At 37.5% G+C, this 26,914-nt stretch overlaps 1 protein-coding gene across 1 annotated transcript in view; it reads right to left on the reverse strand.

Annotated features, from left to right (window-relative positions):
• Nucleotides 1-6,770: 6,770 nt before the first annotated feature.
• The window catches only part of Ptprq (protein tyrosine phosphatase receptor type Q), a 176,892-nt gene continuing 156,748 nt past the window's right edge, over nt 6,771-26,914 (reverse strand). Inside the window, 7 exon segments of the mRNA XM_038314879.1 lie at nt 6,771-6,808; nt 7,192-7,315; nt 13,707-13,842; nt 14,813-14,961; nt 16,508-16,633; nt 16,829-16,963; nt 25,973-26,049. Of these exon segments, the coding sequence (XP_038170807.1) occupies nt 6,771-6,808; nt 7,192-7,315; nt 13,707-13,842; nt 14,813-14,961; nt 16,508-16,633; nt 16,829-16,963; nt 25,973-26,049 (785 nt within the window).

Below are 26,914 nucleotides of genomic sequence, written 5' to 3' on the forward strand. Positions count from 1 at the left end.
CAGCCATGGAAACTCAGACTTTCTAGATATTCTGTAGCAGTCGAATGGTCTCTCTGTAAAGTATGTGGACTATGTCAAGCACTGTATTTAATATTTAAAATATCAGTTGTTTAGCAGACATTTGTATGGGAGGAATAAGTAAATAACAAATGCAAGTTAATAATTGTCTTTGTATTTAACTTATGTAAGCAGGTGAGGATGAAACGATAATAGGTTTGTGGAAATAAATCCACAGATATTTCATATAGCTTATTCCAAAAAGTTAATAAGGTAGAAATTCTATTCATTTTGATAATTATAAGGTAGTTCTATTACTTGAAATTTTCTAAAACAATACCTTTATTAACTGAAAAATAAAATTGTGTGAAATCAAATTGCACACAATGTTCTTGGATACGTGTACACTGTAAAATGCTTACATAGAATTAATTACCAAACACAATACCTCGCATGGCTACTTTTGTGGTGATAATAGCAAACCTTTCCCTGTAAGGAGGAGGTGGGTATGGTGGGAGACGTGAGTGCAATCAGAATTCACTCTATACACATGTAAATTGACAAGGAACAAATTAAATCAATAAAAAGGAAAAAAAATACTAACTGTACAAAAAGAGTCTCCTCATAGTATTTTTGCATTTCCAATCACATTTATCTTCACTGTCCTCTAACATCACATTTAATCACATTTTATCTTAACTATACATCTTTGATCATTGGCATTAGAACTTTACAGGATCTAAAATCACCTAGGAACAAGCCTCTAGCCACCGTCTTCGTCAGTTCTCCATTGCTGTGAAGAGACACCATAACCAAGGTAACTCTTACAAAGGAAAATATTTAGGCTGGGCTGTGGTAGTGCACACCTTTAATCCCAGCACTCGGGAGGCAGAGGCAGGTGGATCTTTGTGAATTTGAGGTCAGCTTGGTCTGCAAGAGCTAGTTCCAGGACAGGCATCAAAGCTACAGAGAAACCCTATCTCAAAAAACAAAACAAAACAAACAAAAACCAACTAAAACAAAATCAAAACAAACACAAACAAAAAAACAACCAAACGAAAAACAAAATCAAAGGAAAATGTTTAATTGGGGCTGGCTTACAGTTCAGAGGTTCACTCCACTATCATCATGGCAGGGACATGGCGGCATGCAGGAAGACATGATACTGGAAAGGTAACTGAGAGTTCTACATCTGGATCCACAAGCAACAAGAAACGACCGAGCTATTGGGCCTAGCTTGAACTTCTGAGACCTCGTAACTCCCACCCCTAGTAACCCACTTCCTCCAACCTACTCCAACAAGGCCGTATATCCTAATGGTGCCACTTCCCTATGAGCCTATGGGGCCATTGTCTTTCAAACCACAACAATCATATTTTTGAGTAGGTTCATGGAAGTGGGAAGATTAATCCTAAAAGTGGGCATTATCATTCTTGGGCCCTGGACTGAATACCAAAGTCAATCGAGTATTCACCATTCTTTGCTTCCTTTGGGTGCAATGTCACCAACTGACTTCTCAAGTTCTTGCTGCCATGATTTAACCCACTGAGATTGACTGTCCCCTCAAACTGTAAGCCAAAGCAAGTTCTTTCTCCCTAAAATTGTGTGTCGTGGTATTTTATCACAGAAAAGGAAAAGTAGCTAATATAGCATGTTCTCTTTAAGACTTATTATTTTTATGTATGTGTATGCATGCTTGTCTCTCTGTAGATGTGTGCACATGAATACAGGTGCTAAGAGATGCCTGAGGCATTGGGTTCCTCAAGCCAAAGGATTATGAGTCTCCTTATAATAAAGGTTCTGGCAATCAAACTCAGATCCTCTGCAAGACAAACAAGCATTCTTATTAAGAATTCTCAGCGATATTATAGGCAGGCCTGCAGCACCTGTTTTATTAATGTGTCTTAATTCTGGTTATGGGTGACATGAATTTTCATATGCTCAGTAATTCATAGTTAGATGCGGTGTGTTGTGAATGAGACATTTGAAAGCGTGCTTCCGTGGCTTCTTAATTTAAAAGGGATTGAGGGGTTTTCAGTGCAATGCATTTTGTTGAGATATTTCAAACCTTATAGTTTTGTTGGGGAAGTCTGGCTAACTAAGGGCTCTGGAGATTTCTAGTCAAGCCTCTGGTGACTTCTACTCTTTCATTTAAGCAACAATCTTGGAATTATTTGGAAAACAACTATAATATTTCCCAAATTAATTTAGAAGGAATTGTTATATTTCTATTATAGTCTTTTCCCCTAAAATATGATATAATTTTTCATTAACATGGATGTTATGTTTTATCCTAGAGTGATATATTTTCTCAAAAAAATGACTCATGACCACAATTATTCTTGTGTTGTTTGGCTGCGATTAGCAGAAAGTCTCTAGCTAATTGGAAACTGGGAAAGAGCATAGTTATGGTTTTCCTTTATGAAGAACATGTCATACCATTCAAAGCATCCCATCTATGTGACTCAAGGGGATACTTGCATAGGGCAACAGAACATTTTTTCATCTTTGAGAGAAACTTGGCTTTAAATTTAATGCTTACACTTACCTGTAAATTAAGGCACAACAATTAATATTTTATTTTCTTTAACTATTGCAGAGGGAGTCAGGCGATGGTGGTACACACCTTTAATCCCAGCACTCGGGAGGCAGAGGCAGGCGGATCTCTGTAAATTTAAGGCCAGCCTGGACTATAAAAGCTAGTACAGGCTCCAAAGTTACTAGAGAAACCCTGTCTCCAAAAAGAAATACAAATACAAAAACAAAAACTATTGCGTAGGACCTTGAAACATTTAAACGATTTTGTAAGGATTAAGTAGAATGACAGCATAAATATGGTAAGAAGACCTGTAACACCATCCAAATGACTTTTTAATCTACAAATAACTTCAGTGAATATGAAGCTAAATTAAATAGGATGTGTCTTTACAAACATAATCTTATTAATAGAGAAATAATATACTTTGAGACTTTCTACTACATTAGTTTTCTTTTCAAAGGACAATATTTCAGGCATTGTTCAGCATGTCAAGTTGAGTCATCTAAAATAAAAATTTTCTCAACTTCTTTTCCTAATCACGTTTTATGCTGTGTATTTATCTATATCAACATTTAAATCCAAACATTCCTTTAGCATGTTTTTTGACTTCTCTTTGACAAAGGTACCCATGATTTTATGTAGCAGAAGTAAATATAGCAGATAATGTCTTTTCTTCAGTGTGTCCATGTGAAACATACAAACAAATATAAAACCATGATCATAAAATTCAATGAAGTCCTTAAATGGGATATTTAGGCTTATTGATTACATTTGCAGTTTCTGTTGATGGATAATTTTCCTGGTTATGGGTTATAAACATGTTACATGTTCATCATTTTGTGTTTCTACATTAGCTATTGTCAATGTGACATTGTTAAACTTTTTCTTGGCTTATTAATTAAAATAAATGATGAAAGTTTTATTTTGTCCATTATACCTTGCTTTATTTTTATATTACATCTAGGTAGAAGCCTGGATATAAGACCATTCTAACTCTATCAGGTTTATTTTACTTTTCAAAACATTTTTTATATGTGTGATCCTAAGTGTTTCTTAGAATATCTCCAGTAGTAGATACGTTAAACTGGACTCCACCTAGGAACTCTGTCCACATTCATGAAATCATTTGTCTTGAAATGTTATTTATTCTAAGAAGACAAGCTGTTTTGCTGAGATTAAGCATAATAACCTTCAGTTTTCAAATATCAGTATCATTCAGTTGAATAATTCAAGTTATTGTGTGTTCCAAGTCTCTTAAAAATATTTACTAGGAAGTTTCTGATAGACCTTGGAAATAGACTTAGTTATCCCAATGACTGCATCGGTTTAGAGAATACTCAGTTGAACATAAATTCCATTTTAAAATTCAAGGTTTTGGTATAGTATGTGGAGTGTGATACACTCTTCTATCTAGAGGTCAAAGTTAAATTAATGTTTTTGCAAACGATTGACACACATTTCCTATAAAGCTCCAGAAGCTGCGTGTGCACTAAAGTGCAGCATGAAAGAAGAGGCCGTGCCCACAGCTGCTCTGGTCTCTGGCGAACTATTCAGAGAGGCTCCAGTTTCATTTGGCTCCTCCAAAACACATGTTGCTCATTTATTGTACATGGGCTCCAATGAACTTTGACAAATTGGATCTGAGAAGCTACAGGTGTTCTTCATTTTAATTCTCACTTATTAGCCACCAGCAGAACTTAAATAGACATGGGTCCTTTCATAATCTCATTAGGAGTCCATTTGCCTAACATTAATCTGAGAGTTTCTATCCACGTTCAGTTAAGGTTTCTTGATACATCACAATGCTGTGCATATTTAACAATGGACATATCGCTTTCTGATGAAGAATTCAAGTTCTTTTGAAAACTTGTCTTCATTTGTTTCTGAGCTAAAACTTTTCTGACCCCAATGTCTTCTATAGATTCAATATTATTTAGCATATAGTTTGATATCAGACAGTGATATAATTGGAGTATATGCACACATGTTTCTCAAGGCTATCCTACTTCCATCAAAGCAGCTTTTTTATTTTAAAGTAATCTGTAGGTGACTTAATTTTTTTAAAAAAGCAGAACAAAAAACCAAACCAAAAAAAAAAAAAAAAAAAAAAAAACCACTAGAGCTCGGTCAGGGCTGTCTTACAACGGAGCTGACATTATTCATTTGCATTACAGACATTTACATGTAAACACCCTGGGCAACCCTGAAAAACTCTTTTCTGTGAATGTAATATCTCCAGTGCAGATATTAGAGACAATGATCTTCCCTTTGAATCAAACTATAGTTTTGTCTTTATTTTTATGTACTATGATAAAAAGTAAATCCAATCAGCACTTTCCAGAGACTGTTTTCTGTCTTCCAGGAACACAAAATCCTGCTGGCTGCCAAACATTTTCAATAAAGAGTGGTTAGCTAAAACCCGAGCCTATTAGACTTCTCATCTGTTGTTACTGGTGTTTTTAGTACTCGCGATAGCATAAATATGCTGATTGGATTTGTAGATGGTATTTTTTATATATCCTTCCTATAAAAAATGATATGCAGCCTTTAAACTCTTTCTGAGACTGTGTTTAAGAATAAAAGATTTCAATTTTTTGGCTAGTGTGTTCCATATGAATACTAACTTTTGAGGATGCTTTTGGAAATAATCTTGAATGAATTATATATAGCATATAAATTACAACTGTTACACAAATATAGAAAAGGTTTTATACTAGCATTTATTATCTATGATATAATTAATATACTTGTTGGTATCTTAATATATATAACATCTAATTAATATTTCAATCATGTTTCAATTTAACTCAATTCCTTAATATTCACTTTTACCAGCCATCACATTTTATACATGTATACTTCGACAGAAATAAGCATAATCTATAGTTCCTATCATAGAAGCAAAATAATGAATACTATTCATTTGTTATGACTTTGACTCTGTGAAAAACAATTTCATACAGTTCAGTTAATTACTCAGAGAAAAAGGAGTTAAACTGATTTTACTTCTTTAAAAGTAATCTCTTATTTGCTCAAACTTGTTAATTTTTTTTTTTGCTGTTGTTGTTTTTTCTTTTCTGTTTTTTTTTTTTCCAAGATAGGTTTTCTCTGTAGCTTTGGAGCCTGTCCTGGAACGAGCTCTTGTAGACCAGGCTGGCCTTGAATTTACAGAGATCCACCTGCTTCTGTCTCTCTAGTGCTGGGATTAAAGGTGTGTGCCACTACCACCCGACATTGTTAATTCCTTTAAATTCTATTAATTGCTATTCTATATACTCAACCCTTGGGCATGAAGTCAAGGCTGTGCAATGTCATCTACATAGAAGGTTCTGTTGGCACCACGGTAGCATGTCGCTCACCAGTTTGCAAGATTGCAACACACCATATGCTTTTATTGTCATCTTTATTCATTTATATTCAGAAAGTCTTTAAAACTGTTAGTGTTGAGTGTAAACCTAGTGGACAAATACTCTAATTCTCTTAATTATGTATTTCAAAATAACAGAGGGACACAACCTATGCCTGGTGGTCTGCCTGGCCTGGCCAATGTAGACAGGCTAGAAAGAGTCCCTATAACTTCACATGGGAACATGCACTTTGCAATCTTCCTTTTATTTTTGCAAACTGAAGAACACAGTGCAGTTTCAATAGCCTGACGTTTTCTCAGAGTGCTACTGTGTGCTGAATGACCACTGCAGTGTCAGGGGGTTACTGTTCAGCTGTTCGGGCTCAAGAGATGGTATCTTCACACTCATAAAACAGGAGATTCAAAACATGGGGCCGTGCATGGAAGTACAGATCATTATGACAGTCTTGGAAGTCATCCACAAGAAACGTCAGCCCCCGGAGGCCAAAATAACACTGCCAAATTAACATTTACAGCTTTTGTTCAAAATGAAATCCAATACGTAGGGGAAAAGCACACTGAAACACGTACGCTAACCTAATAAGAATTTTATATTTGGCTTGTTCCAAAAAGTATTGAGGACCTCAAAAAACTTGCAGTATGTGTTTTCTTAAACATTTTAATTCCATAATATTTAATTTTATACAGAACAAATAGCTATCTTATGCGAGCATTTCCTACAACGGTCCCCAAAATGGTCAATCCAGTTAGGAAAGTTAGGGAAGCATGAAGATTTCCTCTGCCCAGTTCAATTCCAAAGCAGGGGGAATAATTTTGGCTGCTGGGATCTGCAAGGTGTATCTTCCAGCTGCAACTCTGGTCAAAATTTTACATGGTAGTTTCTTCCCACTCAAGTTCAACATCACCTATAGAAGATAGCAAGATACCAAAGACTATTGAAGTGAACAGTCTAAAAGGTTTAAATCCTTTTTTTAAATTTTTGACATAATATACTTATACCATCTCCCCCTTCTCTATCCTCCATCAAAACCCTCCCACATATTCTTCCCTGTTCTTTTTAAAATTTATGGCCTCATTTCCCTCCTCTTAATTATTGTTGAGTTTTTAATGAAAAAACATGATCAAGACAGGAAGGCTATTATCCCAACTTAGATAACAGAGAAATGAAATATACAGTATAGGCACTATACTAGCCTCTCTGGCATTTTGAAATTATAATTATCATGAGGTTAATCGTCCTGCAGTAGATAGTAAGCTAATGAATTGGGTGTGAATTGTGTCTGCTTACCTTCCATGGCATCCAAAGAGTCCATCTTCTGGAGTGTGGAGTAGTTAACAAAGCAGATAGGTTGGTGATTTCCTTTATTTGATAAAAGATCCAGAATGCACTGGTGTAAGAAGACATACTGTGCCTAGGCAGCAAAGGAAGAAAGTTGAAACAAATGGCAGGGTGGGTATTTTTCTTGTAAAGAGGATTATTTCGTTACTGAGAAAGATGCATTGACTCTTGACAAATATGAATTATCTAACTTAGAGAAAGAATATAGTTTCTTTCTGTAGTTTATCAGTGATTTTCTCCCATTTCCATCGTAAGATTTGCTAAACTCTTGTGGTTTCTTGCTGGTTTAAGGGCTCGCTTTACAAAATATTTGCCATTAAGTGACAAATATTAATATATTCTTACTTGTATAAAAAGTAGCAAATACTACTGAATGTATACGTGAGCTTCCTTTTTTCTGCATGACATAATTCAGGAATTTCTACTTATTAAAGATAACCTTTCAAAAACACAGATGCTATATATATATATATATATATATATATATGTGTGTGTGTGTGTGTGTGTGTGTGTGTGATATTTATGAGTGAGCATGTTAATATAACAAGTAGCACTTTTTGAATATATTTAGCAATTTTGCTAATCACTGGGACATTTGACTAATTCAGTGTCAAAGATCTGCTCTTAGTTTGTCAACAAAATTAGTTGCTATTGAGGTATCTTAACATGCAAGTGCTGAGCAAAGACTTCTAATATTCCATCTACATATTTAAATTGAACTAGTACCATCCACATTGCTAATGTTAATGCCAACCTGCATGCATTGCTGGAAAGTTTTTCAGACTATGAAAATGTCTATTTTTAACCATCCTTTTTCACGCCTCCAGAACATACCTGGCTTTAAAGGAATATCATTGAATGGTTTATATAAACATATGTATGTAATGGGTTTTAAGAAAATTCTGAAGAATGGCCATATTAAATGGTTATGTTTATAGTTATTAGTATAATGCTTTTAGACTTTTTTGAGAATTCTCCGACTGAAATTGTCTCCTGGGACAGCTTATCATTACTAGCAGGATTTATTTCTTTTTGGGCTCAAAAACCTTTCCTGTCATGCTTCACCATGAGAGTTGAACTCTTTCCTATTCAGCGCTACATTCCAATTGGCCAAAACAGGGCCCGACACACAGCAATTGCATAATAAATATTTGTTTACTTCACTTCGTTTAATTTTCACAACTACCCAGCCTTTCCCAATTGAGGGAAGATGTAAATAGAGAGCATGAACAAGTCACCAGAGAACAGGCTTTGTGTTCAGCTTTAGTACTCACAGATGATCAAATTACAGCCTTTGCGTCTGTTAAAACATGAAGTGGAGTCAGGAAATAGCAATTCTATGGAAATTTCCAATATGTTCCTTGTCACAATAACTGTGTTTCCTCTAATTCACATCATGCGGTCAACAACATTATTAATAGAAATACACTCAATTATTGGAAAATAATTTACACTTAGGAATTTTGGTGTCTTTCAAAAACACATTTGAACTTGAAGTCACATTTGATATTTGAGGCTTTGAGCTGAGGATCTCATCCTCCCTGTTGGAAAGAATGACGGGTATAAAATCTGCCAGGAGTGCAAGCTGAGCTGTGAGAGATAGCCTGTGGGCTCCAAGATCCTTCTGCCATCATGTGTTATTGCCAAGCAGGCTGTAGGATGTCATGAAAACTGCAGTTTCTACCTTAGACAAGCATACCACCTTCAGAATTCATTTCTTTTTCTGATGCTTACTTCCCTGGTCCCGGAAAACCCAAGACTTGTGCTGGGAGATTTAAAGGATATAATATACATAAAATATGTGGCAAAATATGATTAGTTATTTTTCTTCTACCACGTGAGCTTATGCCAGCTGACTTCCAGCAGAACCCAAAGCAGGACAGGAACTAATCCAGACCATAATCAAAGCATCAGTTATATTTCACGATGTAATAGCACTTCGGAGCTTTCTCTCAGAATGGCCATTCAGATCTCTCTTCCTCCTAGTTATGATCTGTGTCCCCTTGATGTCTTCCAGCAGCAGGATGGTGCTGGGCTTCCTGCCTTCTCACTCTTGTTTTGTTACTGCAGCAGGAGCTGAGACAGGGACATTCCTCATAGAAACTGAAATCATGCCTCTGTGTAACTGAAGAAAATAAGCCATGCCTCGTCTGCAGGACAACACCAGTTTATAAGGACTGGATTCAGGATATAGTCATTTTTCCTTATTATTATTATTATTATTATTATTATTACATAGAAACACTAGATAGGGCAGAATGTCGTGGAACTAAGACAGAAAAAAGAGCTTCAGAACACTTGTTTTCTTGCAAAAGAGGGGATGCAGGGAAACCTTGTGGGACACGTACAGTATCCTGGACATGATTCTTGGTTTTCTTTAACATTTGCTTTTCTTTAACGCTGATAACATGCTTGCGTAAATGATAAAGTTCACTAAAGAAAAATAGTCCGAAGTTTCATAGCCAAAAATAATCAGATCTTGATACTTATTTCAGTTCTGACTTTGGATCCTTGAACATGGCAGTCCCCTATCCAACCTGAAATATTTTGCTCCAGCTGGCTAACATATATGTTATAAGAAGTTTGTAACAAATATCAAGTACTAAGCTGGGCACATTTATTAATTGGTGCTGCTGAATTATAAATGTCTTTATACATATCACTTCTACAAAGTTGCAAAGCCTCACAAGTGATTCAACTTTTCTTATTTGAAGATGGAATTTGAACTCTAAGACACCATCAGTTCTGTTTTGTCTTAGATAAGAGAGCCAAATCTAATTCTGTGGATGCTACTGGAAGTCAGTGTTTATCCTTAAGGTTTTGAGAAGAAAATGTTAGCTTTCCTTTTATCCTTATTTCTATTTTAAACTAAAATTAGGAAGGAATTTGAATTTTTCTAATGTTTAAGAGTTGGATAGATAGTGGAGTTCTTGTAAGACCCCAGGATAAGAAGCAGCTATCTGATTTGCAGAACCTACCACAGAAGGCAGATGTGGTCTTTTATCATGCTATCATGGATGCAGGAAATGGCCCAGAAGGCCCCACCTCTGCTTCAGGAGCTACAGACAGTCAATAACTGCAGAGGGAAGGACAGCCTGTTTTCTTAAGGACTACCAAAGTTTGAGTGGTTAGCCCTAAACCCATGTACATACAGACAACACTAATTGGACTCAGTAGTGTATATGTGTGCATGAATAATAATTATAGCAAAAGAGGACATAAATTTAAGAGGAGGATATCGTGGTGGGAATTTTGTATATTTAATATATTAAAATTTATAATAATGATGACTTTAGATTAAGCTTGGCAAAAGTTTCTTTATCAAAAATAATGAAATGAGTGATGTAAAAATTAAATTAAGCTCAAAAGCAGTAGGTTGCTTTTGAGTTTAGGGATATGTAAACTACTTAGGTTGTATATCTGTGAAGGACACACGTCATATTCCATTTCTGAAGCACTTTGAGGGAAGAGTGATACTTCACCCACTTGTTCCTGTCAGCACGGAAGGGAATGGTCATGGACGTGATATAGCTAGATAATCCTTCTAGAACTGGAGGGGCTGTGAAAGATTCCTACAAAGAAACTAGAGGTTGAAAGTCTACATGCAAGCTGCAATGAATGAGAAGAAATTGGTATGCTTAGCAATCTTCATGCTTCTAAAGTAAGATTCTATCAAATCATAAGGTAAAAAGTAACAACATTATTAATAATTATGTTATAATAAGACATGACAAAAAACTTATTACTCTTTTTTAAGCCTTTATTTTATTTGATGTGTGTGTGTGTGTGATTGTGACTTCTTGCCTGAATGTCTGCACAGCATGGCTTGTAGTGCCTGTGGAAGACAGAATAAGGTGTTGGGTTCTCTGGAACTGGAATTACAAAAGATTGTGGGTGCTTAGAACTGAGTTGATGTTTTCTGGAAGAGCAGTCAATGCTCTTAACTGCTGAGCTACCTCATCTTAAAAATTATAACTAATTTAAAATATGCTTAAACAATTTTATCCTCCATGTAGCTTCTTTTAAGGAAACATGTAATAATATGAAGTCCAAACAATTGCCACAAGCTTTAAATAAGTGTCCCTTACTTATTCTTCCATGTTTTCTATTTTCTCACTTTGCTTATGTTTCATAATTTACATACTCATATGATATGGAATTTCAGTCTGTATTCTGTGAATATTTTTATTATCATTGGTTAATTAAGAAGGGCAGAATATAAGTGATGGAGGTGGGTCTTCTATCAATCTGTTGATTTCATTGGTTAATTAATAAAGAAAACTGCTTGGCCTAATAGGTTAGAAAATAGGTGGGTGGAGTAGACAGAACAGGAAGAAAGAAGTGAGGTAGATGGCTCAGACAATTGCCCTGCCTCTGCAACCAGATGCGATGAAGCTCCAGCCCAAGATGGACGTACGCTAGAAACTTCCCGGTAAGACACCGCTCATGGTGTTACATATATTATTAGATACAGGTCAGTCAAGATGTGAATAAGAGGCTGAAAATAATGGGCCAGGCAGTGTTTAAAAGAATACAATTTGTGTGTTGTTATTTTGGATAAAGCTAGCTGGGCGGCCAGGAGCCAGGCAGCGGGAAGCCGGCCCACAGCTCATCACTACATATAAGTAGGTGGGACAACTAAAATGAATGAAGGGAGAAAGAAGGAGGAGTCAGGCAGATGCCATTTGTTGCTGAAAAAGAAAGATGCCAGAAACTTACTGGTAAATTACAGCCTTGTAGCAATACATAGGTTAATAGAAATGGGTTAATTTAAGATGTAAGAGCTAGAAAGAAATACTCCTAAGCCATTGGTCAAACAATGTTGCAACTAATATCGTTTCTGTGTGATTATTCCTGTCTGGGTAGTTGGAAAACAAAGCATAGTCACTGCTTACACTCATACAATTTATTGGCAAAAAATAAATAATTTGTGTTGGAGTTAAATACTTAAATATTTTTCTCAATAAGATTGGACATCTGAAGCCTGTAGCATCATATACTTAAGATGGTATCACAGATTTGGAGTGCAAAATATTGAGAGACTCCTCAAGTGTGAAACACGCTACTGAGAGATACACTATTTGTTATTGTTATTGTCAATGCACAATCACTTAAGGGTTCAAAGAAATGCCACATTCAAAAGGTGGTTTCTTTCTCACGTGAAGCACCAGTTCTGCTTTCTCAGATTTTAATAAGTGTAGACAGAGACTTTGATGAAAGTTTCTGTCCTACCTGGTCCTACTGTCATTCAGTCTTAAAGAAACACACAGAGGCTTATATTAATTATAAACTGTTTGATCTATTAGCTCAGGCTAATTATTAACTATCTCTTACAACTCAAATTAACCCATAATTCTTATCTATGATTAGCCACATGACTTGGTACTTTTTCTCACTGCAGCATTTCCTTCTTCCTTCCTCTGAATCTGGCTGGTGCCTACAGACTGAGGCTTTACTCTTCCCAGAATTCTTCCAGTTTGGTTGCCCTGTCTATACTTCCTGCCTGGCTACTGGCCAATCAGCATTTTATTAAATCAATACAAGTGAAAAATCTTTATGGAGTACAAAATCATTACCCCACAGCAACGGTGCCACTTGGATTTCAGAGTATACTTGGGAAAATGCTAATGCAACAGATCTTTGTGTTTGCTGGAAGACAATCTGTATTTTTATAGTGCACAGAGCTCTTGAAAAGAAATAGACAGGAAGAACTTATATATTTTAGTTAAAGAGATGAGAGTTTTTGGCTCTTACCCTATAAAATATCCTTTCTATCTGGGAACGTCTGATTCTTTTCTGGTAAAGTAGAGCCAGTAAGACCTAGATGGATGCTTGGTTTCCTGGCCCCTGATCTACCAGTAAGAATTATACCAGGACTACACAAGACAACATATGTAAAGGAACTGATATTTTACTAGGACACAGTAAACATCAGATGACTGTTAGTCTCATTTCCATTGTACTGTATAGTTTATTAACAAAGAAGAAATATATATAACCCAAAGTAATAAATAAAAATTTTTAGTTATTTAGCTAATAACATGCTGCAATAATCATTGATAGTAATATATAATAGACATACATTCAGACAAAGTAAATACACAGAAACTCATTAAAGTCAATATTTTAGTCAGTTTTTTCCAACTACAGCTTTTAACACATTCTATAGAGGTGGCTTTGAATTTATTTTCTGTGTTTTTCAAAGTTGCTAAATATTAAATGCTAATCTGTGTTGTAAATTGTCTTCTACATGTCCACAAGAAACAATTAATAGGATGAACAGTCTGTGTCCGCACTCAGTTATATCTTTAGTCCTCCCACAATCTGCATGTGTTTCCCCTGGCTCAATATTTATCATAAAGCAAAACAGGTTTCTCACACTGCAGGCTGCGGCACCAAGATGTTCCCATGGAGAAATTCTGGAGCTGGCAAAAATGAATTGAGTGTAAGCTCAGATATCTTACCAGGTTCTGCACCATACACATTCTCTCACTCCTTAGTTCAGCCACCAGTCCATATATGTCCACAAAGTCATGGTCATTTACATGTTGTGTTAAGTGGTCCAGAGCAATGAACACTCCAGTTCTTCCAACCCCAGCGCTGGAACGAAGATGAAATCACAGGGGCTGTTTTCAGTGAAGGTTTAGTTGTGTTGAGGATGATGACAGTGAAGTATGGTACAGACATATTCTGAGAAGTTTCTTGTGCTTAGCTGGAGATAGATTCTCTTTTTATTTGGAGACTCTCTGCATATTGATTTTACCAAAACTGTGTATAAACACAGAAGGATGCTTTGCCTTATTACTATTCTACTTTTATCAGAAATAAACACAAAGGGCAAGTGTTGGGCTGTGATTTTTAAATGATTTAGGAGCCTCTGAGAAGTATCATCCAACCAAGAGATTAAAATCGCAAAGCCTGTGCTGATCAAGATTTTTTTAATTTTTTTAGAGTTTTAATTAAATTAACATTTTTCATTTATTTTACATACCAACTGCAGGTTCCCCTCCCTCCTCTCATCCTGTTCCCCCAATTCCCATCTACCCCTCGTCCCAATCTATTCCTCCTCCATCTCCATTCAGAAAGGGTCAGGCAACCTCTTTATAACGTGTTAAAAGCTGTAGTTGGAAAAAACTGACTAAAATATTGACTTTAATGAATTTCTGTGTATTTAATTTGTCTGAATTTATGTCTATGACATATTACTATCAGTGATTATTGCAGGATGTTATTAGCTAAATAACTAGGAATTTTTATTTATTACTTTGGATTATACATATTTTCTTTGTTAGTAAATGGGCTTGAACAAAGCATGGCACACGAAACTGAGATGATTTAACTTTGTGTTGTCACACATTGACTCAGCAGCCACCTATCTTTGCCATTTAGACTTTTCGAAATCTACCTTCTGGTTTATCACAACCAATAAAATTCTTAGAAATGATGAGCTGAAATGAATCTAAATCCATCTTCTATAAGAAAATAAAATACTCATCGTGATTTTAACAAGTCCTCATCAGATTAAAGGCCATCTCAAGCGTATCATGGGCTCTACAGTCACCTTACTCACCTGCAGTGTACAACCATAGGGGTCGTGTCGTGGGCTCTGCTTGTTCGCACCAACTTCACAAAGTGAATCAGAGGGGTGGTGTTCTCAGGAACCCCATGCTCAGGCCAGCCAGTGAAGTTACACTGTCGGACAGTCATGCAGTCTCCATGCTAGACAAAGTGGCAGATTAGAAGTGATAAAATTCCTTAGAAGGATATGCTGGGCAAAGATAACTGATGTCTTAGCTTTCACCAGTGACTTTAGAAAGATATCTTCTACCAGGCAAAACAAATTTTGTTTATATAACTACTAATGAAATCTTTTACTGCTACAACTAACAGGATTGAGGCCGCCAATGAAGATCAGGGGCAGAGCTTTTGCTTAGCACACAGAAATCTCTGTTCAAAGCCCAACACAAAGCAAAAGGAGAAGGGAACTTGCATGTCATTGTGAATGGTATCAATAAAAGATAGATCTTCAAATATATCTGAAGGTGAATCACAAAATATATTGTAATGTAGCGGGACATTCTGCAGAGCTTAGGTTTTGAAACGATTTGACATAAAACAAAATACTTGAATTCCTTATCTATAGAAAACAAGGGTATTGAGTATCTAGTATATCAGAGAGGGAAAAGACCATACAAAAAGGGGAAGCTATATAATAATATAGTGGTAGCCAGTACTGTCTCTTCTGTGGAAGTTCTGGATTCAAATGAAAATGCAGGGGAAGGAGATATGGCTGCCGTGAGAACCAGCTTTCAGATCCCCACACCTATGAGACAGCTGTAAACCCTATGCTGTACCGGAGAGGCAGGGTCAAAGCCAAGTGGACCATTGAAACTCATTGGCCATCCAGCATAAACAGTATACTGAGCCGGAACCTATATGCTTCCGGTTCAGTGTGAGTGTCTGGGAATGCAAAGGTGATGAACAATCAAAGAAAGACTTCCAACATTGACCATCAACCGCCACATGCATACGTACCCGCATGTACAGATGAACCTGTGCTCACACCACACATAAACCTGCACATAAATATATGAAGCACACATGACACACACATACATACACATCAGATCTTCAGGACTCAGGGATGAATGGTGTTGAAACCACTGTCTTAAAATAGTTTCTTCACATAGAATAAACACAGTGGTTCTTGTGTGGTACCTTGATCCCATTGTAACAGAAAGTTTGCTTTGGATCAGAGGGTGGAGCTAGATATTGGTTGACCAAAATTAACCACAGAGGTTTTGGAGGACTGAGGACAGTAGAGAGCTAGGAATTAGTAGGGCGGGGTCTAGAGGGGATCTCAGCCTTTTGAATGGAGACACAAAAGGGACAGTAGGTCACTGGTTGCTTCTCTGCTGCTTGTCTTATTGTTCAGGTTTCTTACTGTAATATCTGATTCCCGAGTTTCTATTCATAAAGAATAATTAGTTAATGTATCAAGTGCTCTAGTAATTTCTTTTTTCTTCTATTTATTTTTTAGCCCATGAGTTTCATGACAATTGAGTAATATATACTGTAATCACATGATTTGGAATGAGACAGTTACATGCATACCTCAGTTTACATTTACAAAACAGTGCAAAAACATGGTCAAATACATAGCCTATGTACAAGGGATAATTCTGGTATTAATTTCACTTTATGCATTTAAGCCAGTCATATTTTATACCATATTCACTTTCCCTCTTTTTTTCCTTTATTTTACCCTTTCGATTTTCAGATCCCTGATGGTCCAGTCGATCTGAATGTCTTCCATAAGCTTTGTAATCACGATGTCTCCAAAGACAGTCACAGGCTTGTTGTCCTCTGGCCAGTACTGATGGCACCTGATCTGCATCCAGAGAAAAATCAGCAGTCATGAACCGTCATAGCGCTGCTCTTTAGAACCATCAGTGCCACTAAGGCAAAGCTACTTTATAGATCGCAACCTCTTTGATGATCTATACACAGCACCAGTTGGAACATTCATGAATATCAATATCATTATAAAAAGAACACACTGTTGGGGGTATTTCATATAACTCACCCGCCCTTTTTCGAAACACTGTGTGAGCATTACTAATGTTTTTGCTCTGGTTTCCCATACCATTCTCCAAAAATCTCCAACTGTTCCTGGTAATGGGCCTTGGGTAGCAATAAACTCATTTGGACATAAGTATCCCTAGAAGGAAGCAATTTCGTACACAGCATCAGCAAATTTTTATTTCTGATCAATAGTGGGAATGTATTAGCTGTAAATGATGGGATTATTTAAAAATATTGCCTACTTTTGAGTAGTAAATAATCTTAGACACTGCAAACTTCCAACATCAACTCGAAACCACACAATCCAATGAAGTTTAGTGGAATTTGATAATGGGGGAACATAATAAATGTGTAGAGGGCATGAGGTATACAGATGGAACAACAATGACTCCAAAGGAAGAAGACAAAGTCTTAAAGATAAGGGAATTTGTATGGAAAATTAGGGACTCAAATTGTTATGTGTTGAATGTGAACTATTAGCTATCCCAGTTGAAGTGTTATACAACCAGGCATGTGCATTTGGATTAAAGGGAAGAAGCTCTATGTAGAAAGATAATTTGACATAAAGCCACCAGATCACCAGGAACATGAATTTAGGAGGAGGCTGTAAGCTCAAGGATTATGATTTAGATCATTTCAAGACTCACAGGTCAAACTAATGAGCGACAATCAGTGCAGTACAGATGAAAAAAATCCGAACTTCATATCCGATGAAAAGGCAGAGGGGCTGATATTTGATTCAAATTTCCTAAGTGGTTAACCAGTCATCTCAAAAGGAAAAAGGAGCAGTGTGTGCGTGCTTGTGTGTGTGTGTGTGTGTGTGTGTGTGTGTGTTTAGTTTCAAATCAAAGCATGATTTGAACAGTCTGAATAACAGATAAGGAAGGAGAAGAATAGAAGGTGAGCACAGAGAGTTTCTTAAGGGACTTCAGTGTGCATGGGTCATGGTACTGCAGGGAAAAGTTGGGTGTGATGGTATTGGCAGCAGTTGAGGTATAGAGGCAGGAGGATGAGGAGTTCAAGGTCATCCTCAGTTACACAGGGAGTTCCAGGCCATCTTGAAGTTCAAGAAACCCTGTCTCAAAAAATTGGATAGGGAAGAAGGTTGGAGAGATGTCTCAACAGTTAAGAGAGCTTTAATCTCTCCCAGAGAGACAGAGTTTAGTTTCTAACACCCACATCAGGCTTCTCACAGGCATCTGTAATTCTAGCTCTAGGGTATTCTAGGCTCCTTTTCTAACCACCATGGGCAGACCCCAAATCCCAACTCAGGCACACGTGGTCATACACACATACATATAAAATTAAAAAAAAAATCTTTAATAACAGAAGAAAGCTACATTAGGATGAGCATGTAGATAGTTAAAAAGTGCTAATGTAATATTATGATATTTGGTTTTGTAAGATGAAGGAAATTAAAATATGTTTGCTTGTTTTTTTCAAAGACTAACACTAATGGGGCAGAAGAGAGAAAAAAGTCCCCAGCCAATGCTCTTAGAGAGGAGGGAATAGCTACTTAGGGACCAGGAGAATTTGTCTTGGACACAGAAGGAAGAGTGAGTCAGACTATGGCTGCAGTTGAAGATGAACAGGAGGTCTTCCCACTGCATTCACTGTATCAGTGAGGTGGTACAGACATCAGATACAGGTGGACATGTGGGACAGGACTTGGGGCTGGGAGAAAGAATGAAATAATTCCCATAGCAGGCACTCAAATGGATTACGGGACTGTGATATGATCAAAAATCTCTGGTTAGGGGCAGAAGTTAAGTGAGTAGTCAACAGATGACTGGCCCAACTTGAGACCCATACCATGAGTGGGAGCCCACCCCTGACACTGCCTGGAGGGCCAGGACTCAGAGGCTGCATAGCCCAGCGACCTAGGATAGAACTAAACATGGCTGGCAAAAAAGTCAATGAAATAAATCCTAATGATATCCTGCTATACTCATAGATTGTCACTTATCCCAATTGTCATCAGAGAGCCTTCACCCCATAACTGATGGAAACAGATGCAAAGATCCACAGCCAAACATTAGGCATAGTTAGGAGAATCCTGTTGAAGAGAGGGATTGCAGGAGCCAGAGGGATTAAGGATACCACAGCGAAACCCACAGAATCAACTACCTTGGGCTCCTAGGGGCTCACAGAGACTGAACCACCAACCGGAGAGCCTGCATGGGACTGAGCTAGTCCCTCTGCACATATGTTACAGTTGTATAGCTTGGACTTCTAGTGACAGTCCTAACTATAGCAACAGGGGCTGTCTCTGACTCTGCTATCTGCTTTTAGGACCCTTCCTTCCTGCTGGGTTGCCTTGTCCAGCCTTAATAGCAGAAGTGCCTCTTACTCCAGTTTGATGTGCCATGTCTGACTGATATGCCATGGGAGGTCTGCCCTTTTCTGAAGAGAAAGGAAGGGGAGTGGATGGGGGTGGGGTTTGGGCAGAGGGACTAGAAGAAGAGGAGGGAAGGAGGAAAAACTGTGATCAGGATAGAATTAATTAGTTCAAAAAATTCTGGTTAGCAAAGCTGAGTGCAAAGTAGCATACATTGGTGTGGTTAAGCATATTTCTCCAATCATATCTAGGGGAACAGAGAATTCATTGAGTTTTCTGTAAACAAGATGGGATAGTCATAAAAGCTACAGACTGAGAGAAGAAAAAAATCATTAAAGAAATCGAAAACGAAAGAAACAAAAAAATGGACTATGAAATAGAAACTATGGGAGAAGCTGAAGTATCGATCGGAATGGAAGACTCAAATTCTGAAAAGGTTTTCGGCTACAGGTTACAGCAGAGAGGGAGAACTGTCAGATTCCAGGGATCCGGGAAGAGAGATTTTGAAGACTGTGGAGAGGCTGCAAGGCTTCACTGCAAGTGATGACGAGGTCTGTGCTGTGAACCCTGCGATGATGTCAAGCAGAGGGCTAGTAACCAGAAGAGATCAATAAAATAGTGAGAATAGCAGCAAATCCACATTCTAAACGGATTTTGACATCATCAGGAGTTAGGAGAGAGGTAATGTTGAGTGAGCAGTAGTGACCCTGGAGTTAAAGCTAAGAACATTTGAAACAGTAGTTAAAACACAAAAGGACAGGTAATGTGTTCTGTACTTAATACCATGAACTCAATTTGGTGGCTTCAGTGAGGAGGGAGAGAGATGGGCAAGGAGGAACAAGGAAGCTTTGCCCTTCTTTAGGTTTAATGTCTATGGTCGATGATGCAGACTCAGTGGTGAGCCAGGTTTGGAAGAAAGCATTCAGGCTTAGAAAGGAACCAGTTTGGATGCTAATTAATATCACACATGATCAACTATACTTCATTCTGCAAGGAACTTGAGCATAAACACATAAAATATTATTTCTTTGAAACCTTTAGCAAGTATTTATAAAAATAACATTAAATGATCCTTATTTTACTGGATGATAAATACACTTTGTACAGCATTATTTTTGTTGTCTTCTTTCTCTTCTTCTTTGGTCAAAGAGTAAATGTAATTAATTATTTTTCTTTTTAAAAAAGAAAAGTGTTAGAGAAGGCAAAGTCCTATGCTGATCCATGAAAGCTTTGTATTCAAATGACCCATGTTCTAAATGGTTCTCCATTGCCAGGATGAGTTTTAAATGTATAAACCTTGTTTTAAATTCTTCCTTAATACACATAATATACAGCCCCATTACACTTTGCTTTTCATATAGAGAGGACAATTAGATTTAAGCTTTTCTCTGGGTAAGGTGACTCGATTTTAAAGGAAGGCTAAGGAACAGTGAAATGTCTCACAGGAGGAAAGGCTGGAGACACTTCCTCCATATTTTCTTAGAGCTGGGGAAGCACGCCATTTCTTTTTACTACTTAGCCTCTAGTAGTGAGTATCGGCATATAAAATTCACTTCCTCCAAGAAGAGACCTACCAGCTAGAAAGCTTTCCCTGAATTGAAATATGCAATTTAAATGGTTTTAAAGCTCTATAATAGTTAGGAAAAAAAAGTGTGAGTTTCATGGCACGTTTCAAGTCTGATCATCATCACTGAGCCTACATGGCAGTTTTTACAGCTATCCTTAAGTTAGTTTCTAAGATTTGCCTCTGGGTTACTAGCCAAGAAGTATAAAATCTACTCTAGCTAAACACCCATTACAATAAAAGTAACATGCATTCATTGGGTGCTTCTGAGGTGACATAAAGTGTGATTAGCTGCTTGCACACATTGGCCTCTTTAAGCCTGCTGCAGCCTTTAGGGAAGGTGTTTTTGTTCCTCATTCATAGAGTTAGAAACTTGGAATACCTAGGGTCACAGACACAAAAGGGCAGAGAAAGTAGGCACACCCAAGTTTTGAATCATTAAAAGTACTTCTCTTAGTGAACCCATTTGCTTACTTAGTGCTATGTCCCAGACATTGTAGAACATGTAAAAAAAATAATTTGTTGCCAACAAGACAGTATTTTTTCTATCGAATTCCAATACATAATTGTTTAATTATTCATATTAGTAATTCCCAGCCTGGCTAACTCTGAGGTTATTGTTAATATTTCACACAAACGCACACGGGGTGAAAAGCTGTTGATAGAGAATTTCTAGTGTTCATGCTTGGTGACAGAGTCTTTCTCTTGTCCATAAAATCTCAGTTCCACTGTTGGTTCTGAATTCTTCGAGATATTCAACTTGCTACCTCTGAGACTACAACCTCTCATCTTCTTTCTTTCTCATGGTACATCCTTTATCAAAATGTTATAGCCTCTCACTAAGTGCTGGCTAAAGAAATACAATTTGATGGGGTAGCTGACCAATTCCTTGTCTGAGGGGCATGACCCCTCCAGGGCACAAAATACCTTTAAAAGATCTGTATTTTAAAGGACATCGAGCCTATACTTCGTGATCCTAGAGAAGCTAAATAAGAAGGTGAATCCAAAGAAAAACATATAGTTATCCTCCTGGATATTGGAAGTAGACAAGATTTCCAGGCAAAAATGGGAACTTGGGGGTGGGGTGGGATGGGGAGATGGGGGGATGGGGAGAGAAAAGCGTGAAGTGGAGGATGGGGAGAGCTTGGGGGAATAGAATGGTTGGGATACAGGAAGGGTGGATGTGGGAACAGGGAATTATATATCTTAATTAAGGGAGCCATTTAGGGTTGGCAGAGACTTGACTCTAGAGGGGTTCCCAGGTGTCCAGGAAGATGCCCCCAGCTAGTTCCTTGGACAGCTGAGGAGAGGGAGCCAGAAATGTCCAGATTCTATTGCCATACTCATGAATATCTTGTATATCACCATAGAACCTTCACCTGGCGATGGATGGAGAAAATGACAGAGCCCCACATTGGAGCACCGGACTGAGCTCCCAAGGTCCTGATGAGGAGCAAAAGAAGGGAGATCATGAGCAAGGAAGTCAGGACCGTGAGGGGTGTGTTCACCCATTGAGACGGTCGGACAGAACTAACTGGAGACCACCAAGTCCAGTTGGAATGGGACTGATGGAACAGGGGACCAAACTGGACTCTCTGAATGTGGCTGACGGTGGAGGAGGACTGAGAAACCAAGGACAATGGTGATGGGCTTGGACTCTACAGCATGGACAGGCTCACTGTGAGCCTTGTCAGTTTGGTTGCTCACCTTCCTGGACTTAGGGGGAGTCGGGAGGACCTTGGACTTAACATAGTTAAGGGAACCCTGATGGCTCTTTGGCCTGGAGAGGGAGGGAGTGGAAGGTATGGGTGGAAGGGAGGGGAGGAAAGGGGGAGGAGGAGGGGAGGAGATGGAAATTTTTAATAAAAAAAGAAAAAAAAAGATAAAAAAGATCCGTATTTTGATGATTTGCTCTCTTCGTTCCCTGCTCTTTGCTGGAACTCTGGCTCTGTAAGTTTTTTCCATTTTCTCCTTTTATTAAAGCAGAGTATTTCATATAAGGCTAGTTTTGTTATTTCCCATTGCTGGCCGACCACGCCTGCTACAACAATTCCCCAGCCTGGTCCAGGACAGAGAAACATAGGTACGTACTATCACACAAGCCTAGTGGTAGGTCCTGTTTTCAGTAACTCCTGACTGCCACCCTCTTCTATTTCCCTTTCCTGGAGCTTGCTTTTCTTCACACAGAAAAACTCTTTTAATACCTCCTTTTAGTTCTCTTCCCTTTGCTCCCAGATTCAAAGAAATAAGAACCCCAGTGCCACTCTAGCCTCTGTCTTTTGCTTTTGGGGATACTTCATCAACTTTCCACTGAAAGTCAGCTGGGTGATAATAATGTTGCATACCTTTAATCCCAGTACTCAAGCAACACCCAGGCAGAGGCAGCAGAAATTCTGAGTTCAAGACCAACCTGGTCTACAAAGTGAGTTCCAGGACAGCCAGGTCTACACAGAGAAACCCTGTCTCCAAGGGAAAAACAAAACAAAACAAAAACCCTCCAAACAAAACAAAACTAAAAGAAGGTGTCACATAACAAAACTGGTAAATTGGGGGGAACTGAAGGGTCACATGTGTTTTCTGATGTAAAGCATACGCCAGTTAGAGATAGAGAAGTAAAGAACACTATGGTATCATCGCTATATGTTTCCCTCTTGTTTTTGGTTTCTACAGTAAGGGATCTTTCCTGACGAGTATTAGCAATGCAGAACACTGCTCACAGTGCTGCACAAACCTGCTTCCACACGGAGTTCCTTCTCCTATTCCTGCTTACCATGTAAATCACAGGATTTTTTTTTAAAAAAAAAGATTTCATACATTTTAACATCACTTGATTGTAACAGAATATATGTCCCCAGGCTTCCTACTTTATTGCATGAAGTACCTTGTTTTAAGTATGTGCTTATGTATGTAAGTGTTTTGTTTGAATGCGTAAATGTGCACCATGTGTACAGCTGGTGCCCTCTGAGCCAAACGAGAGTGTCAGATAATTATGAGGTACCCTGTGGGTGCTGGAATAGAACCTGAGTCTTCTACAAGTGCCACAGGTGCTCTTAACTAATGAGCCATCAGCCCAATCCCTGCTTAAACTACCTCATCCCTTGCAATATTGCCTTCTTGCCTGCTGACAACTTTAACATTTAGAGAGACCACTTAGAGGTTCATAGATAATACTTTGCTGTCTCATCTGTTTGCTCGTCATGCTTACTAGAATGAACTGCTTTCCTTTTTTTTAAAACCGAAAATAGATTCTCCACTCATCCAAAACATTCCAACCACACTTTCCCCTCCCTGCACTCCTCCAGCTTCCTCCTTCAACCTCCCCTTCTCTCACAGATCCACTCAAAAAAGAGCTTGACTCTAAGAGACAACACAAACCAAACAAAACAAACAAAAAATAAAGATATAATAACACAAGGCAAAAGCCCCCATATCAAGACTGAACAATGCAACCCGATAGTAGGAAGAGTCCCAAGAGCAGGCAAAAGAGTCAGAGACACACCTGCTCCTACTGCTAGGAGTTCCACAAAAACATCAAACTAACAGTCATAAAATATATGCAGAGGACCAGGAGCAGACCCCTGCGGGCCCTGTGCTTGCTGCTTTAGTCTCTGTGAGCCTATATCCTATCCTATTTGACCATTTGTCCCACATTTGATACCACATTGCAGAAATTAGGTATTGATTTGAATCTACTTATCAGGCATTGAAAATAGTACAATAATTTAACTTTGTCACATTCTGTAACATTGCAAGAAATTTGAATAATTGGACAGTGTATATATTTAAAATCTAGATATCTAGGAATTATTGCAAAAGTGGGACTTCAACAGGCTCTAAGACCTAGCCTACTGTTAAAATTAGTACGTATAAAACTCCTGTATATTTAGAGATGAATGGCATACCCCAAGGACTCAATCATTTGGTGGATGAATAAAACCTTACAATAGTAAATTCATATGGTCAATTCAATAAAGACCTACAGATATAGCGTCAAAATGGGATAAAATCCATATCATCTTTAGACCATCCCTAATATGATATGTGAAGGAGTTTTCACTTCTCCATTATCTATGCCACTGAACTGACAATAAGACCCAATAAGGGACTGTAATTTCAGAGTAATATTGACTAGTAAGGAATAATAATGAAGTCTACACATACAGCACTTCACAGAAGCGTGGAAAAAATGAATACAATGTTTGTATGTAGGAAATGTTTGATATAGGAAAAAGGATGAGGAATCATAGAAGGACCTCAAATCAATTGAAATAAACTGAAGGAAGTGGCAAGTCAGTGAGTAGGAAAATACCTAAGAATAAGAAAATAATGGAAAACTGGAGAATGTGCTCAGCAGCAGAAATCTTTGAGTGTCATAAGATGACAATGATTAATCTCCCCACTCCAGCTGAAGCCAGTAGGAAAAAAATGCATAATAGAGTTGTTTAGAGATAAAGCCATCTACGCTGGGAGAAAATTAATGAGTTGATGCCTGGAAACACTACAAATTAATTCTCAAGGCTATTTAGAAAACATTCCAAGATGATTGTCACATTAAATGACCAAAGGGGCTTTCTTCCCACTATAAAGTTGTAAGAATGTGTCAGCCAAGCTGTGGCCCTGGATGAATAGAGGTTTCTAAGTATCGGGATGGGGAAGAATATTGGCAGAACAAAGAAACAAAGAGAAAAAGAGGGATAGAGACCAAATTGGCTTCATTCGGTTTTCCGTTTGACTCAGTAAGATTGATTATCTCTGATACACCAGAGACTACACTGAGTACATCACAATTATCTCCATGTTGACTCATTGATGTGTGCCGAGTGGCTAGATGGAGTACACATTTTACATCAACATCATCCCTTTGATGGACTCCATATCTCAAAGGGAAAGGCATGTAACAAGTTTTTACATTGTATGAACATGACTGTCATTTTGACTGATACTCCACTGATGGAGAGATTAGTTGACCTTGTGTTCAGAGAATATATTAACAAAGGCTGTGAAATGGTGCAAAGGTCAGGGATAGTGAGAAGAAATGTTCTATCTGCACAAGCCGGTAAAATAAATAATGAATTAAAAGCTGACATATTCCTATCTCTGAAATATGCGTGCATCAAGTTGTTATTGGGAGAAATGGCATTTTCTATTCCATAGTGTTTGGGTGAGTTTGTTGTTTTCAGTATTTGAAAATTATAGTATTCGTGCTCTATCAAAATATGCTATCTATGAAATTAGTAACTTACAGAAACATAGCTGGCATTGATGTAATCTGATCCTGGAATGCTGACATCAGCTATCAGCTTCACTCTGTTATTATTATCTGAGAAAAGAAGAAATCATAATAGGATTTTCAAATTGCTAGGACCTCTGGACTATGAAAGTACTATAAAAGTTCATGATCTAAGAATCCCAATCTATATATGAGTATAACACTTAAAAGCATTCCCTCATTTCCCATATTTCTACTCTGCAAAATACCAATTAATATGATCTTGCACATATTTCTAAAATTCTTACACTTATCATTACAAAACTAGCTACAAATGTTGTGCCAAACACTCTCTTCTGAAAATTGTTTTTATTTATTTAATCTTTCGACACAATCTTAAGTATATATCTAGCATGTGTTCTTAAGAAGAAATACAGCATTTTTAATATAGCATATTCTCTTTAATTATGGATTGAACTGATACCACTTACTATTCAACATGCTGGAAAACATAATAGGGCTAATCACATAGCTGGAAAACTGCATTTGTACAGCATATTACTAGAAGTAAGAATCCCCAAATCACAGGCCCACCTTTCATGTCTTGAAGATACTGTCTAATTATCTCATAATTTTATCAGGACACACAGTGCACACTCTGAGGATTAGTTGAACATTTCTTAGGGCATTCTTTATATGAATATTCTCATTTTTCACAAGTTTATCCATAGACTCCTCTGAAACTTGATTTTTTTAAAGAAGTGAGATGTAAGTTTACCTTTCTTTATTTATTGTTACCTGAAACATAATAGTTCCATTTAAAAATATTCCACTCTTTTTCCCTTGATTTAAAATATTACTTTTCTCATATACTAGATTATCCATATATTTAGGTCCAGTTTTAAGCCATTTATTCTTTTCCATTACCTATTCTTTCTTTAATATAAAATTCCTAGTTATTCTTCTTGAACACCAT

Source organism: Arvicola amphibius, chromosome 17 (assembly GCF_903992535.2).
Source record: "Arvicola amphibius chromosome 17, mArvAmp1.2, whole genome shotgun sequence".
Classification (NCBI taxonomy): domain Eukaryota; kingdom Metazoa; phylum Chordata; class Mammalia; order Rodentia; family Cricetidae; genus Arvicola; species Arvicola amphibius.